Genomic DNA, 16,434 nt, shown 5'->3' with positions numbered 1-16,434 from the left:
AGTTGATTTACCACTTGTCAATATTTCACACTCTCTTATGCAATCAGAAAATGATTCCAAGGACACTTAGTAATGCTTCCCCTTAAATAAATACACAAGAGCTTCCCTCTGATTGCCCTGTATTTCTGATACTCGTGCTTCTGCTGGAGTGTTAAGGGCACTAGCAATTCACAGGCAGTCTTTAGATATGCAAGAAAGAGGCTCTTATCTTTGTTATGGGGGTGATGCCATATTATCAGCTCTCTATCTTTCTGTATCACCCTCCAGTGACCTTTGTGAGAGTTTGGTTTGGTGTCTTGATTCTAGTGAGACTCAAACACTGCTGCATTTATTCCTGGGCTTTAAACACGGCTGAAATGGTAGTGTGCTGATGTTTTGCACAACAAGGAAATAACCAGTGAAATGCATCTTTAAAATAGATGATCCTATTTGTAAAAGTAAATCATAAGCACATATAAACGGAATTGAGCCTTAACTGTTTTGGAGACCAGAATGTAATTGTTTTCTCCATGAATGATCCTGTGCCAAAAGTGTGTGTGTGAGAGAAACTGGGATTACATTTTGGTCATTCTCCTTAAGAAAGAGAGATTTAGTAGTTTTCTGTTTCAGTATTTAGCAGCCCAAAACAGCTTGGAACGTATTTCATCTACTAAAAGAAAGGTTGCTGATTTGACATAAATGTTAATGAAAGAATAAGACCCAATTCTCAAGATATTTTTTCTTTTATTTAAAATGTAAACTATCACAACACATTGTACAATAAAATAAAGACCTTAGAATCACATTAAAATTTTAAAACATCTCTATATAGTCACAAAACATAAAACATGCTGCAGGGATACAAACACAGTTTGGTACCAAGTCTCAGTACACTTTCACCATGAAAACAAATGGAGAAGCACAGCCTATCTGTGAGTTTCCTTTCTTTAGTAGTAGCTGATGTGACTGCTGCCAACAAAGAGAAATGGTTTCTTTCTTTGGAGACTATATCTCTGATAGGCTTTTACAACTTCATTGAATACTGTGCTTTGTTGAGAAATTACCACTGACTTCTACTTCTGAGCGAGTTGTCATATTTGAATTACAACACGCTTTTACAACACATATTGGCACAATATGAAAAATAAATACTTTTTGAGTTTTCAACTCAAAATAACAATTATTATTAAATAAATAATTATTCCTCATAGCGCATGTCTCATTTTATCTTGCCTTGGCCATTGACACAAGTGAAGCTCAATGAATAATACATTAGGTAGTTTATTTATGTCTTCTTTCATAATTCTGCATTGCACTCCTTTCATAAGCCACTGAGAACAAAGATAAGGTAAAGGGTTTGTTAAGAAGAGTCACTGACACAGTTAAACAAAGTTCAAGGCATACAGAAATTTATTTTAAACTCATAATTACTTTTTTCACTCCACTGAAGTATTTCTAAGAGTCTTATTTGCACATCTTCCAATCGGGCCTCAGTCTTTATCCTGATTGGAAGTGATCTGTCCACAGAATTCTTGGTTATTTTGGTCATCCTCATAGACTTGGTGCCCCCAAAGTCTATTTCCACAGTATACCGCAACATTGATTCTCCACAGCTTTCTCAAGCAGTGGCGGACACCATGGTGATTTATAGAAAGGACAATGCCTAAAGTAAACAGGAATAGTAGGAGGATGAAAGCAAAATGTGGGACTTTTATTCTAGGGCAGAGTCAACCAACTACAGGCCATGGACCAAATCCAGCCCACTATCTTTTCTTGTAAATAATGTTTTATTGGACTGTGACCACACCCATTAATTAATGTATTGTCTATGTCTACTTTAACATTAAAATGGAAGACCTGAGTAGTTGCTACAGAGACTGTATGGCTCACATAGTCTAAAATGTTTACTATCTGGCTCTTTACAGAATAAGTTTGCTGATTTCTGGTATAAGGGTACCTAATGGCGTGAGGGTCTCTTCCTATCTTGTGGATTCCTCCCAATGATACATTGTCCTTGAGACTAAAAACAATCTCATTGTCTATAAGTAGGGCAATTGAGCCATCTAAACACAACATAGTTTAACTTACCTCCTAGCACCCTAATGGCCTGTGAAAGATTAATCACTGCTTCCAAAGGTATTTAACATATAGCTAGCAAGTAACTTAAGTACTTTGACTATATGGACAGAAAAAAGTACCAAATTACATTATATTATATTATTAAATATAATTTCAAAGGGGTCTGCAGCCACAAAAGGGTAAGGATCAGATTGCTGTGATCAAAATACTTAAGTATATATTTTCATCATTTTATCTAATACTTTATACACTTAGATTTACATTGTAGTCAAACTACTGTGCTTTTAAAAATTCAGTATGCATGTATAAAATACTGAATTTAAATAGAAATAGTAGAAAGAATTGTGAAAGACATGTAGGAATCATAGGTGCCACTCTAAACAATTTTCTCAGTGAGAAGGATATGATGAAAGAGTAGGTAGGTGAAGCCTCCAGTGTTATCACTTTCCCCTTTTACCACTGAGCAGGTTCTCATTAGCATCCAAGATTCCCTTAAGTGAGGTTAACAATAAGGAGAATGTTTTATGTCAATCATGCACACACTTCTGGGGTGGAATAGTCTGAGGCCCAATCCTGGCAGTTCTGAAGGAAAGAAACAGTCCATTTCTGACCCTGGTTTGTTTGTAGGAGGAGGAGGGTGATCAGCACAAGTTCAGTTCCTGACAAGCTTTCGGTAACATAATGTCGTTCCTCAGAGAAGGGAAGGGAATGCGAATGTAAACTAACCAAAGACATTAGTGATTGAGCTGAAATACAATGTTCTCTTAATTGGAAGCAGAGTTTCTTACCTGGTCCTTGAACCCTCTAAAACCATATGTAAATGTTTGTGTGTATGAGCTGATAAGGGTTTCTCTGGGAAGACACTTTCTAGATTACTCAGATTGTCAAAGGGGTCTGTGACCCCAACAGGGTAAGGATCGGATGGCTGTAGAAGGTGTCTATGATAACCTTGCCTCAACTGATTATATGAAAAGGTACCTGATTTGGTATAAATTACATGCTTGCCCATTTTTTCCTTTTATATTTTCTTAACTAAAATGGAGGAGCAAAGATTAGTCATAAATTGACTCTGATTCATACAGTGATTCTATTTAATATTATCTATAATTATATTATTTTAAGTACATTTAATAGCATCTAATTTGTTCAAATTGCACATATCTATATTATTTGTAAAGTTAAGCATGTTCTGAAACCTTTTATCAATTCTGAAAATGGAAAGTTGTTGATTGGTATGATTATCAAGAAAACCACAGGTATATAAGGGCTAGTGTACACTTCTGATACAAATAAAGCCAGTGTAGTTTAAACTTATATTCCATTTCCAAAAGCTGGAAGATAATACATACTAATAAAACAATTTTAGTTTTTCATTAGGTACACTGGTAACTTCTTTAAAATTTAAACTTGAGAAGCCTCCAAATTACTGACGAAGAAATATAAATGTAGTGTCTAAATCTGGAAGGTAGAGAACCAATATAAATAGGAGGATACCGTTGACTTCCCTGGTGGCGCAGTGGTTAAGAATCCATCTGCCAATGCATGGGACATAGGTTCGATCCCTGTTCCGCTAAGACACTACATGCCCAGGGGTCGAAAGAACTACTGAGCCTGCGCTCTAGAGCCCTCAAGCCACAACTACTGAAGCCCCGTGCATCTAGAGCCTGTGCTCCGCAAAAAGAAAAGCCACTGCAATGAGAAGCCTGCGCACCGCAACGAAGAGTAGCCCCCGCTCACTGCAATTAGAGAAAGCCCACACGCTGCAACGAGGGCCCAATGCAGCCAAAAATAAAATGAAATTCAAAAAAAAATACTAGGATACCTCATTTTTGCATGACTTTTTCAGATTAATTAAGCCAGCATATCTTACTTACAGATTTTCAGGAAACCAGAAATATTCTAAATGGATAAGACAGGTGATGATTACTTTCTAATTGATTACATGATTAGTATTTTAATTCTAATTTCACTGAAGGTAAAATAAAGAGAATTTGAATAGTTTCAAATTAAACTGCGAACTATATGGCCTGAATGAGCTTAACCAAATATCAGTTTCTATGAAAATGATACAGGGGTTATTTAACCTTAAAAATACTGTTATGGGGGCTTCCCTGGTGGCGCAGTGGTTGAGAGTCCGCCTGCTGATGCAGGGGACACGGGTTCGTGCCCCGGTCCGGGAAGATCCCACATGCCGCGGAGCGGCTAGGCCCATGAGCCACGGCCACTAAGCCTGTGCGTCCAGAGCCTGTGCTCCGCAACGGGAGAGGCCACAACAGTGAGAGGCCCGCGTACCGCAAAAAAATAAAAAAATAAATAAAAATACTGTGATGAATGAGTTAAGAAATTAGAGTTTTCAGATATATGCATGCGGAATTTACATAGAAGAAAGAAATTAAAGAAAAGAAAGGAAATATGCAGGCTTTACATCAAGTGAAAGAGTTGTTCAGACTTAAACTGGGTTATGAGGAGAATTGTGGCACTCCTTCTCTTTAAGGGTTTTATAGCCAGAACTGATTATAACCCTCTAGGATAATTTGATTGGGTTCGTTTTTGAAGGCATTGGAACAGACTATGTTACTCTCCTAGTCTTAAACATTCACCAGGAGGTTTAGAGTTTGAGCTTCTATAATATCATTAAGAGCAAGTGATTTGTAAAAATGGATTTGTTTTTATTTATTTATTTATTTTTGTGTTGGAAGACTGTCAGACTTGTAAGTAAGTCTGTAAGACTTTCCAATTACCTTGGTAACAAGTAAAATTATCCGTCTTATCTCCCCCATCCCCCATCCCCCTTAGTTCAGTAAGGTTAAATGTGGCTTATTGAACAGATGTAAGGGAAAGGGTATTAGACTAGCCCAAAGATTCAGGTTAGGTAATGATTAAATGCGGCAGACACTGGGAGTTTGAGAAGGATAGATTGATATTGTGGTGATATTAGCTCAATCGTCTATAAATCCATTCTTGGATTTATTTATTGCAATTAGATTTTTTCAACATAAATACTAATTTTAATTTTATTATTCCTGTTTAATACTTTGAAAAGAATGCCTTAGAGAAAATAGAAGTAGATTTAAGGTACTGTTTATTTGCAGTCATGGTTTTATACATACCAGAATTTAAAGCTCTTTTGCCCATTAGTCCAACAAAGGAATCTGTTTTATGCCCTGGAAAAATACATTTAGGGGTATTTTAATATGTATATCTCTGAGGAAATAAACTGTTATAACTAGTACCAAGAAAAAGCAAGCTTCTAAATATATGCCTATATAATAAATATATAATTATTTCAAGTTTTGGTGAGCCTGAAGAAATAAAGATTCCTAGTAAGTCTTATAAATGACACTAAATAAAAATAATACAGTGAAAGCACTTTTCTCAATTCTATATCTAAATATTAGCAAGTACACTTTATTCATATTGTATTTTATCTGTTTATATACAAATGTTTTAAATATTGCTATTTGAGCTAGCTTTGATGTTTAGGGAGTCAATTTCACATTTGTGTGACAGAAACATCAAAGCTTATTTCCTCATATTACTGAATATGTTGTATTTCTCAGGAAACTGAAGCTTAGTTAAATCAGATTCCTATACCTGATGATTATAAACTTCTAAAGTTCACTAGTGCTATTTTATTGGATTTTTAAAAATATTTCTTTTGGAAAAAGTACATTAGTTTTGACATTAATAAAGTACATTTATTTTCATTACATGGAATTTTGCTATATATAATTCCCCTGAAAGTCAAGTCCTGAGAAAGTAAATATGAATAAGATTTATTTATTTTCAAAGATGAAGCCTTTGGAAAGGATTATTATTTTAACTCTAGTGGGAGGATGTCTCTTGGTTTATACTACATTAGCTAAGAACACGGCTGCTATCTTAGTGTGGCCTCTACTCTGCTTCCAGTGAATCAAAATCCAAGTTGGAGTAAGTGAGTGGACCTTGGGATAAGTGAGTGTGATTAAGATGGACCCCTGGTACTTTCTACAACTTTATCTATATTTACCTTTAGTATGGATTCTCAGACATTCACTCCATCCTCTTAATTGGCTGCTGGATTACTCTAATAAATGACATCATCATGGAATCCAGCATACTAAAATGAACTAGGAGATGCCTATAAATGCTTAGATTTTTGTTTTTGCTTTTGTTTTTTTCAGTGGAAGTGGTGGGGTGGGGATGAGGGGAGAGGAATGTATGGTGGATTTTTACCCCTAGGATTGAAATTCTTATCTTAAACTAACAATTTACAGGAGTTAAAGGATTCCTTCCTCCCTCCCTCCCTTCTTTCCTTCCTTCCTTCCTTCCTCTCCTTCCTTTCTTTATTATCTCAGTTTCTGTGGGTCAGGAATTCAGCAACAGTTCAGCTGGGAGTTAAAGGATTTTTAATATAATGCATGCTTTTGGTAAGTATGATATGTTTAAACAACAGAGCTTTAAACATTCATGTTCTGGATGTAATATGAGTCTGCTCCATTCTTAAATTGTGTTAATTAAAAATATTAAGTTCTACATTACAACAGAAAATAAGTTATTATGTAAAGTGGAATTCAATCTAATTTACATTTGCATATGATAAATGTCAAAATAATTTGGAACTTACTTTTATGAGAGAGCTGGCCATGTCCTATAGAAAGAAAAATAAAATTAACAAACACAATAGATTTGTTTTAAAGGAGCTATATTATATCTTATAAAGAGAATTATAAAATAGATTTTTAAAATAATGCAACATTTTCCATTCATGTACTATCCTGAGGAATATAGCAGAATCATAAATGCTATCCAAATTATTAATAATAAAAACAAAATATTTTAAACAAAAGGAATATTTTTAAGTGATTTATATGGGCCACAGATTCAAACTCAGGTCTGTGAGACTCCTGAGGCCTGAACTGCCTGGCCGTACCACCTCGCTTGTTTTCTTATAAGAGATACATCTTCAAGGCCGGTCAGCTTTGATGCTCAAGAGAGGGAGAGAGCAAACCCATCTCTTTATTCAATAGTCAACCAAGAATCTGTATTTCAGCCCACAAAAGACATTCTCCATTTTCATACATGTGCATTCACAAGAGTAAAATAAAGATTTATAGAAATGTTTACCATAAAGAGCCTGTAACAGGGCCACCTGTTTTTCAATTGAGGAATCTGACAAGAGACGAATTGACATTAACTGTTTACACGTTCCACTGATGGTGTGAGAATTCAAGAAAAGGAAATATTTCTATCATGAGACACTGGCAGCTAAATCTAATCTAACCCCAGTGGTCTAAAGTCAGTTTTCCACATGGACTGAGAACATTCTGATATCCCCTGGAGGCCCCGTGCCTTCCTGTTCTTTGTCAGTTTGGATCCTTAGTCAAGGAAGCACTTAGCTTAAGGTTGGTTCCTGTTCTTGGCGGTTTGGACCGATCTCTCCCTCCCTCCGTGGTATGTGTGTGTTAGCGGGATGAGGGCCAGAGTCGCGCTCCGGGAGATATACCCATTTTAGGGTGGAAATCTCTGCTCATAGATCAAGAGAGACTGCGTGCTCTGAGCATGAGCTAGGATTCCGGGGTGGGAGTGGCGGGGTGGGGGCGGTGCCCAGAGAGACAGAGAGGGTGATGGCTGCCCATCTCACCAGCATCCCGTTTGCCCATTAATCCGAAGAACTGCTGAGGCTTGGGTCTGCGGGCGATTCTCTGCAGAAGATGCTCAAAGGGCTCGGGCAGCTCCTCCTAGAGGACAGACGCACCGACAGGGGCGTGTAGGCAACCAGTGCAAGGCGCCGGCAAACTAGAGTCATTCTGGTGGTGCGCTCCAGCCTGGGGCAAATCTTGGCGGTGGGGACAGGCCAAGCCAGGGTTGGGGAACCAGCTCTGAGGCGTGCTCCCCACACCTGGGCGTTGCCTCTCTCCACTCCTCCCCGCCCAATTCGTGTCCGGCGCCGCCGCCTCCCCGAAGCCTAGCCCTAACCAGTTAGCTGGAGGCTCGTCGTCTCCAAGCCCTGCTCGCTTTCCCCTCTTTCCTCCCATCCCGGGGACCCTCACTCATCTGCCGCTCAGCTACCGGACTTTGTTCATCTCTAGCTCGGGCTTTGGAGGCTTCTCACCGCCCTAAATGTGCACAGGTGTGTGTGGGGGAATGGCGGGGGGAGGGTAGGGAAGGTGACAGCCCCTTACAAGCAACTAACAGTGCGCGACTTTCACTGTTCCGGCGGGGCGCGCTCCCTTGCGCGAATAGCCTGCGAGCAATCTAAAGGAAAACTTGCGGCTACGTCTCCAGGTCCGTAAAATAAAAGTCATGGCAGGAAGTTAGGCTCCTACCCACCTGCGACCCTCCAAGCCCTCAGCACCTCGCCACTTGCCCCTGCTTTTGCCTGCGTCGGGCGCGCACTCCTCTGCCCCTGCCCCAGCATTTCCAAATGCCAGGTCCTTGCAGCTGGACCTGAGTCTCCGAAATCCGCGTTACCAGGGGATGAAACCTTGTGAGGTTTCCAGTCTTGTGAGGATTCCGGGATCACCTGGGAGGGTATTATTCCTCCAGAGAGTTCCCGAGACCCGACGATGCAGCCCTCGGGAGGAAACTTGGTTCTTGGATGCAAAATCTCGTGTGGGACCCAGGGGTGGCGTTCCTCTACATCCCTCCCGGCGCGCCTCCACCGCCTCTGGTTGCGGTCCCGGTGCCCGCTAGGGTAACTAGGATGCTATCGCGGGGGGTAAGTGACACCTCCTAAGCCCATGAAGAACGGCGCGGGCCATCTTGGGACCGAGTCTCACCTTGATCTGGTCTCTGTCGGACCAGTCAGACCAATAATTCAGATCATCGTTGGCTCCAATTTCTTCTGCAAACAGTTGAGTGGAGACGAGAAAAAAGACTGCCAAGGCCACGAGGATTTTCATGTCGGATTTCTGGGAAGAGTGAGGAGAAGAGGCAGAGGAGAGAAAAAAATATAGATGTATTGGGGGTTTCTATCCAAGAGTTGAGGCAGCAGAATTTTCGATCCCACAACGGAACTCAAGGTCGATTGAAACAAGATAAACCGCCTAAGGGCTAAAGTCCTGTCGGTACCCTTTAGGAAAGAGAATCAAGCCCTAAAGTTTCTCAAATCCTATTCTTCCTAGATCCCAGCTCCCCCAGCCCCCAACCCACCAATCCACACCTTCAAGCCAGGAGGCTGTGCGGGTGGAAGACAAAGAGGGACAAGGCACTTGGGATACCCGTCTCGCCGCCGTCTCCCTGCCGTCTCCCCGCAGTGCCCCCGCGGTCCCTCAGCTCTCTCCCCGCAGTCCCTCGCTGCAGCGGCCCATCCAGCCCTGCTAGACGCCGCCTCGGAGCGGTGCGCGGTGCGGAAAGCCCACCCAGCAGGGCGCAGGCACTTACTGAGGCTGACCAGCCCTTGGGGTTCCTCGGCGGGTCGGAGCGCTCGCTGGGCGCTCGGCACTCTCTGTCGCAGCAGCTCGCGCTTTTGCCTGCTGGCTGCAGCGCGGTATTTATCGCAGGTTCGCTGAGCCTCGAGACCCACGTGACACGCTCCCCACGCGACTTTCTGCTCAATATTTAATTAGCCGCCTCCTCTCCTTTCGCTTGCGTCTGATTGAGAGTTTCCGAGACGGCAATCCGTCGGTGCGCATAACATCTGGACCCAATTGGGTTCGAAATGACGCAATTATAGGAAAATCGAGATCTCGCCATCCAATCCGCAGCGGCCTGTCTTCTTCCGTTTGCAGATCTGACGCCCCCTCCCCTCTATTTCTTCAGAATGGGGTTCCATGACACCTGAGATTACTCATCAAAATTGAACAAAGTGACTCATTCCTCAGACTTAGGCAACTTTTAAGTCCCTTGAGAGGGTAAGTTGCACTTCCAAGGATGGCCAAATAACTTCGGGTATTAAGATATTGTTGTCGAAAATCAGAAAGAGATAAGAAAGGAGAACTTCAAATGGGGGGGTAGGGAGACATTTCCCCCCTATTTCCATCTGCAGAGTGTCAAGTGTTTCTGAGATATATCAATAGTATCTTTCTACGAGCAGAACATCTTTCTCCCAAATTAGCTAGAATACTGGCGTTTCTTCAGTAATACGAAAGGATTTTTCAGTCCCATAGGATTTCAGATGATGGCAGCAGAATTATTTTACGTTTTGGAGGCAGGGGAATTTAAACCTGGCATTGCACGTAGAACTTTTATATCAGTGCCATTCTAGGATATCTTTTGTTCCAAGCTAGCTAGCTACATGCTGGAGCAGGGGTACGTTTTCGCTTCTCTCCTACCATTTCTCACTGAAGACTAAGAAATGCGCCAGAGGTGTACAGGATTCTTCCTGGTTGTCACTAAAGGACGCTTAAGATCCTTCATAGATTTCTCCTGTATATGAAAGTAAGTGTAGTGAAGATGTTAATTGGGCAGTCATTATCAATACGAAACTATTTGACAAATAACATCTGTATAGATATCACAGCTTTCCATGAGCCCATGGTTTGCCCTGCAGACTAAATGACTGTTGTATCTGGGGTGGAGTTGTTTTCTCCTCTTTCCTTAGTAAGTACTATGCTTTCCAGTTAATTCTGATGTTCTTAGTATAGTGCATAAAGGAAATAATTTATTGCAATTCATATAAACCAGTATTTTTTCTTCTAATACTTGTTGTTCTTTCTTAAATAACCCTGACTTTTGAAATTCCCATGTGTCTATCTCATTTCTTTAGGCCTAGCCTCACAATGCAAGGCGTTATATTCTTTGTTTTTATAACTTTTTTATATGGGAAATTATAAACATATACAGAAGTAGAGAGAATCACCCACTTGAAACGATTTACAAGTTTCACTTACAAACCCTTCCGATTTCCCCACCACTCAGATTATTTCAAAGCAAATCTCAGACATAATTTCAACTGTAAATATTTCAGCATGTTTATCTAAGGATAAAGAATAAAAACAGAACCATGCTGTTGTTCCACCTAAACACAACATAAAATAATTCCTTACATTAATATCCAGTCAGTGTTCAAATATTCCTCATTGTTTCATAAGCCCCACCCCCATACAGTTTACTAGTTGAAATCAGAATTGTAATGACGTTCATAAATTACAATTGGTTTGTATATCTCTTAAATCTTCCCTAATCTATAGTTCTCTCTCTCTCTCTCTTTATGAATAGAACTGCTCAGTAGACTGTACTATGTTCTGGAGTTTGCTGATTACACCTAGTGGTTTCTTTTAACTTGTTCCTCTGTTCTATTTCCGATTACTTGGTAGTTGTATCTAGAAGTTTAATGACATGGTGGTTTGGTTTTTCTGACAAAGTTACTTTGCATATGTTGTTAGGAAGCATGTGATAGCTGGTTGTTTCTCCTTTTGAGAGTTAGCAGCTGTTGCTGATCATTTTAGATCCATTAACTTATTAGTACTTTCAAAATAGTGTTATTATGATTTTATCATTTATTTTTTTAATTTATTAGCTGGCCTATTCCTTCCATATAAAGAGAAAATTTTTTTCTCAACAACTATGTAGTTACTCTAAGACATGGCTAACCTAGGAAAGATGGGATAAGTGCTTGATTAATTCCCTTTACCAATTTAAAAAATGAGTTGGTAAATTAATACATTCAAATATGCCCCCCCCATTTAGGATTATTATGACTTCATGGATTTAAACACAATTGAAGTATTTCATTTCTTCAAAGAAAGATAGAATCAGGCTTCCTTCTAATCAGTGCTCAGATTATCCCATTTCTTGGCCAGAAGAAGAATGGTGACCAGAAAGTGACTTTTCAAATTGACTCCTGAGATATCTGATATGCCTTAAATAGGCTTTAAGGGCTTTCTTGATTTTGGTAAGACAAGATATTCTAGGTTTAAGTTGCGTATTTCCTGCCTCAAACCTGCAATTTGCATTTAAGGAGCTCTTGTTTCTTTTGAATTAGAAATGATAATTAGAGACCATAATCTGGGTATTATGGGTGCACACTACTACAGAGTTCTTCATTGTTTCAAGACTTTTTCAATGAATAGAGCTGAAAATGTGTGTATGTGTGTGTTTAAAATCATGAATATATCGTGACAACTTTCTGTTCAAATCAGGATACTATAGAGTCTTTCTCTAACCTCTTCTATTTTGCATCTTCTCTTCAATGCCAGAATATCAGTTCCCACTGACATCAACATTGTTACTCATTTGCTTTATCCCAATGCACAATACCAACATGATCAACAATATGATTATTAGAAACAGACTAAGGGCTTTTTTTTGCATTTTTTAAAAATCTTTAAGATATATCACACAAGGTATGTTCAGTCCAGTTACTATGTTTTAAAGTCATTTTAAAAGTTCTCTATATGGTTATGCTATCAACTATAATACACATAGGTTCATTTGCTCACTTTGCTTTTGAGTTTTAGGAATTGCTTTTATTAGAATTGTATAAAACACATAGTTCCAAACTCAAATATTTGAAACATAATGTATTCAAAGAAGTATACTTTCAATCCCTGTCCCACTATCCTCTTCCTTCTAGTAACTATCTCTTTTAGGTTTAGTTTATCCTTTTATTATTATTTTATTTTTGTTGTTATTATATTTTAAGCAAATATGTATTCATATCCCTCTCCACCTTGTAAAATTCCATACCCAAAGTGGGGCATTTTAGACTAATTTATTTTCTTAGTTGCTGATGTGGTTTATGAAGTAACAATAAAGACAGCTATTTCACAAATTCTTCCCTGCTAGCTCAATGTAACCAGGTGTATAACTCTGTTCAGATGCTATATGTTGTAAATGTGCCACAGTACATAAAACAAAGGCTGTTTTATAGAATTGAGTAATAAACAACGAGATAAAAAATTGATCAGGGGCTTCCCTGGTGGCGCAGTGGTTGAGAATCCGCCTGCCGATGCAGGGGACACGGGTTCGTGCCCTGGTCGGGGAAGATCCAGCATGCCGCGGAGCGGCTGGGCCCGTGAGCCATGGCTGCTGAGCCTGCGTGTCCAGAGCCTGGACTCCACAACGGGAGAGGCCACAACAGTGAGAGGCCTGCGTACCGCAAAAAAAAAAAAAAAAAAATGCAGGAAAGCACAAAGAAAAAATACTATCATCCATTTTCTCATAACCCAGAATAAACCACAGTTAACATCTTGATATACTGCCTACAATTTTTAAAGGGAAAAAAAACCCCTGATATTTTTCTTTTTGTAAAACAAGACCTACTCTTTATAAAAAATAAAGCAATGCAGAAAAATACAATAATGTATTTTTTAAAAAATTACCACAAACTCAGAAATTGCCACCCTTAACATTATTTTGAATATAGTTCTATGCATATTATATGTTGAAGACTATAGCAATAGTCACAGATAAATAAAAGTTATGAAAGTAGGATGAGATCCTAGGAAGTATTTTTAATAAAAGATGGTTGCTTATATTTTATTTGACTTTAGTAGAAGAAAAACAAAATAAAAGTGAAAAATGTTTCTTTACCACAAGATACTTTTTCCATAAAATAACCCATTAATGTTATAAAACAAGATCTGGAGATAAACATTAAGAGGCTAGTATGTAACAGTTTAAAAAATAGATGTTTGGAGAGTATCTATTTATCTCCTGTTTTGAAAGATGAGGACATTAGCACTCAAACTTCCTCCCATCTTCCTTACCCCCCACCTCCCAATTTTTATAGTTATATTATTATTTTAACATTATTCAGGTTTATAACATTCACAATTATTTTTGCTACTGTACTTTCATTAGTTGTCTTCTATTCATTCTATATTTAAACAGATTTGTGTTCACCACCAGTCCCTCTAATCTAGCTTTGCCATTCTCAAGTTTATTTTCAATCATCTTTTATTTGGGTGGATGTTACCGTCAAGCAAATTTTTCTTCCTCGAGAAGAAATCATACATATTGCATTCCCTGAGTTCTTTTATGCTAGTGAATGTCTCTCAGTGGTTCCTATGCTTGAATGACATCTTAAGTAGTTATAATATTTAAAAAGTAAATTTCATTTTTCTCAGCCCTTTATGGACACTGCTTCATTGTCTTGCAGAATTGAGTGTTGTGGAGAATTCTGAGGTGGGATAGTTTTTCCCCCTGCTTGGATATGATTTGCTGTTTTGCTTCAATATCTGAGGAATTCTTTCTTTATCCTTGATGTTCAATATTTCAATTAGGATATGTCTTGTTGGGCATCTCACATCTAATTTTCTTAGCGTGTCATGACTGTTTTTGGTTTGCAGATAATTCTCTCTCTTCATTTTGGGGAAATTCTACTGTATTATGTCTTTGTGAATATATCTTTTAAATGGAAATTCCACTTCAAAAATATTATGGTGTTTTTCTTTGGATCTTAATATATTTTATTATATATATATATATATATATATATACACTATTGTAATATGTATATCTAATGTCTATAATATTCTACCAAGTTGCTTTAATTCTTTGCCCTTTTCATCCACATTCACTTAGGTTATTTTACCTTTTCCTCTTTGCGTAGTAATTGACTTTTGTGTCAGTAATTCACCTTGCTGTATCTAAATTACTTACTATTTCCATAATCATGTTGCATAGTCCCCAATTTGTCCACATAGATTAGTAATATCCTTTTTCATCTCATTTAATTGCTTTATTATTTTATTGGTATAATTTTATTTTATTGAACTTATGTTCTTATTAAGATGTTCTTGGTGTGAAGTAATTGAGGGAGTTTCCTTAGTTATGTTTCCTTCAAGTTCAGTGGTAAAATGCATGAGTTTTGAGCAAGTGCTACCAATTTTAATACAGGCTTAGCCACTTGCTAGCCATGTACTCTCTGCCTCAATTTTCTAATCCATCAAATGGGACAATAAATAGTACTTATATCATAAGATTGCTGTGGGGGTGAAATGAGTAAATACATGTAAAGTGTAAAGAACAGTGCTTAGCACATGCAATGAACATTTAACTATTATTATGCTAGGTGGCTGTGTGTGTGTGTGTGTGTGTGTGTGTGTGTATGGTTAATTTTATGTGTCAACTTGGCTAGGCTATGTTGCCTAGTTTGGTCAAATGCCATTCTAGATGTTGCCATGAAGGTATTTTTTTTAAAGATGTGATTAATATTTGAATCAGTAGACTTTGGGTAAAGCCATTATTCTACATTATATAGGTGGGCTTCATCCAATCAGTTGAAGGTTTTAAGAGAAAAAGACTGAGGTTCCCTAAGGAAGAAGGAATTCTGCCTCCAGACTGCTTTTGGACTCAAGACATCAACTTCTTGCTGAATTTCCAGCCTGGCAGGCTGCCCTGTGGATTTCAGATTTGCCAGCCCCCATAACTGTGTGAGCTAATTCCTTAAAAACCCAATCTCTCCCTCTCTTTCCTTCTCCACACACATGCACACATACACTCATACACATCCTATTGGTTCTGTTTCTCTGGAGAATCCTAAACAGTGTGTAATATATTTGCACAGTTTCTGGACCATTCTCTCCATCTAGGTGTTGCTTGGGTGGCTCTGGGCGTGACTGTTTGACTCTATTTCTATAATACTGGAGATTTTTTTCCCTCTGAGGACTAGGAATTTTGCCTTCTGTTCACATTTAGCCTGAGGGAATGACAGGGGATGAGGTGTGATACAGTCTGAATACTTAGTCTCTGCTCTTTCCCCTGAGATTTTGGTGCAGTGTCTTGTTCCATGTCAATTCCCTGATTGGAAGGTCTGTTCCTTTCTGGCGAGTGACCCCATTGGACTTTGAATTCTGTATGCCTGACAGCTTCCTTGCACTTCCCTGAGCGTCAGCTCTATTCTATTCCCTGGTGTCACCAGTTTCTCTCAGCCACTTGTATCCTTTATGTTTTGGAAGAAGATAATCATCTGCCCACTCAGTTTTCTTCTCTCCATGTATAGCATCATTGAGAATTCTCAGAATTTTATCAATTCACAAATAAATCTTTTGGAAGGTGATGGCAAAGTTAGGGAGACTGGGGTCCTGTGGAGTCAAGCAGTGATGGGCCCCTCTCTCTGCTTTGCTCCAGAATTTTCTGCTTCTTTCATTGGCTACAGGTTCTTGAAGATTAGTGCATTAATTAGATTGTGACTCTTGTTTGGTGGCTGATGGTAGATTTTAATTTTCTTCCTGGAATTAACAATTTTTACTTTATTTTGTAGGCGTTGTAGAAGGCCTGGAATAGTACCATGTTGATGTTATCTGACTAGTAAATGTTTGTAGAATTGTTGGATATCATCTATATCACATGGATGCATTAGTTCTTTACTGTTTTGTTGTCCCAGACTCCCTAACTTTAGAAAATCCTCTGGAGCACTGCTGTAGCTGCAAATATGACAGTGGAAGAATATGTTATCTGCAGGGTAAAGTTCCTTCTCTCTTCCCTGGCACACTGGCTTACCTTTTA

At 38.8% G+C, this 16,434-nt stretch overlaps 1 protein-coding gene across 4 annotated transcripts; it reads right to left on the bottom strand.

The window, feature by feature from the left end:
* Window positions 1–406: 406 nt before the first annotated feature.
* TAC1 (tachykinin precursor 1) lies at window positions 407–9,684 on the bottom strand. Of its 4 annotated transcripts, XM_027101330.1 has the most exons (7): window positions 9,424–9,681; window positions 8,820–8,951; window positions 7,682–7,778; window positions 7,165–7,209; window positions 6,665–6,688; window positions 5,169–5,222; window positions 707–1,310 (listed from the first exon to the last, which is right to left on the bottom strand). In XM_027101330.1, the coding sequence occupies exons 2-7, from the start codon at window positions 8,940–8,942 to the stop codon at window positions 1,261–1,263; spliced, it is 393 nt and encodes a 130-aa protein (XP_026957131.1). In that variant the 5' UTR covers window positions 8,943–8,951; window positions 9,424–9,681; the 3' UTR covers window positions 707–1,260. The 4 variants fall into 4 exon arrangements, with proteins under 4 accessions (XP_026957132.1, XP_026957131.1, XP_026957133.1 ...); XM_027101331.1 differs by lacking the exon at window positions 7,165–7,209 and having other exon boundaries at window positions 407–1,310; window positions 9,424–9,492; XM_027101332.1 differs by lacking the exon at window positions 5,169–5,222 and having other exon boundaries at window positions 9,424–9,684.
* Between the last annotated feature and the right edge of the window lie 6,750 nt (window positions 9,685–16,434).

Source organism: Aethalodelphis obliquidens, unplaced genomic scaffold (assembly GCF_003676395.1).
Source record: "Aethalodelphis obliquidens isolate GAN/ISIS:26980383/991018 unplaced genomic scaffold, ASM367639v1 scaffold5, whole genome shotgun sequence".
NCBI classification, from domain to species: domain Eukaryota; kingdom Metazoa; phylum Chordata; class Mammalia; order Artiodactyla; family Delphinidae; genus Aethalodelphis; species Aethalodelphis obliquidens.
The sequence above is the reverse complement of the archived record's forward strand: the minus strand, read 5'-3'. Positions and strand labels throughout refer to the sequence as shown.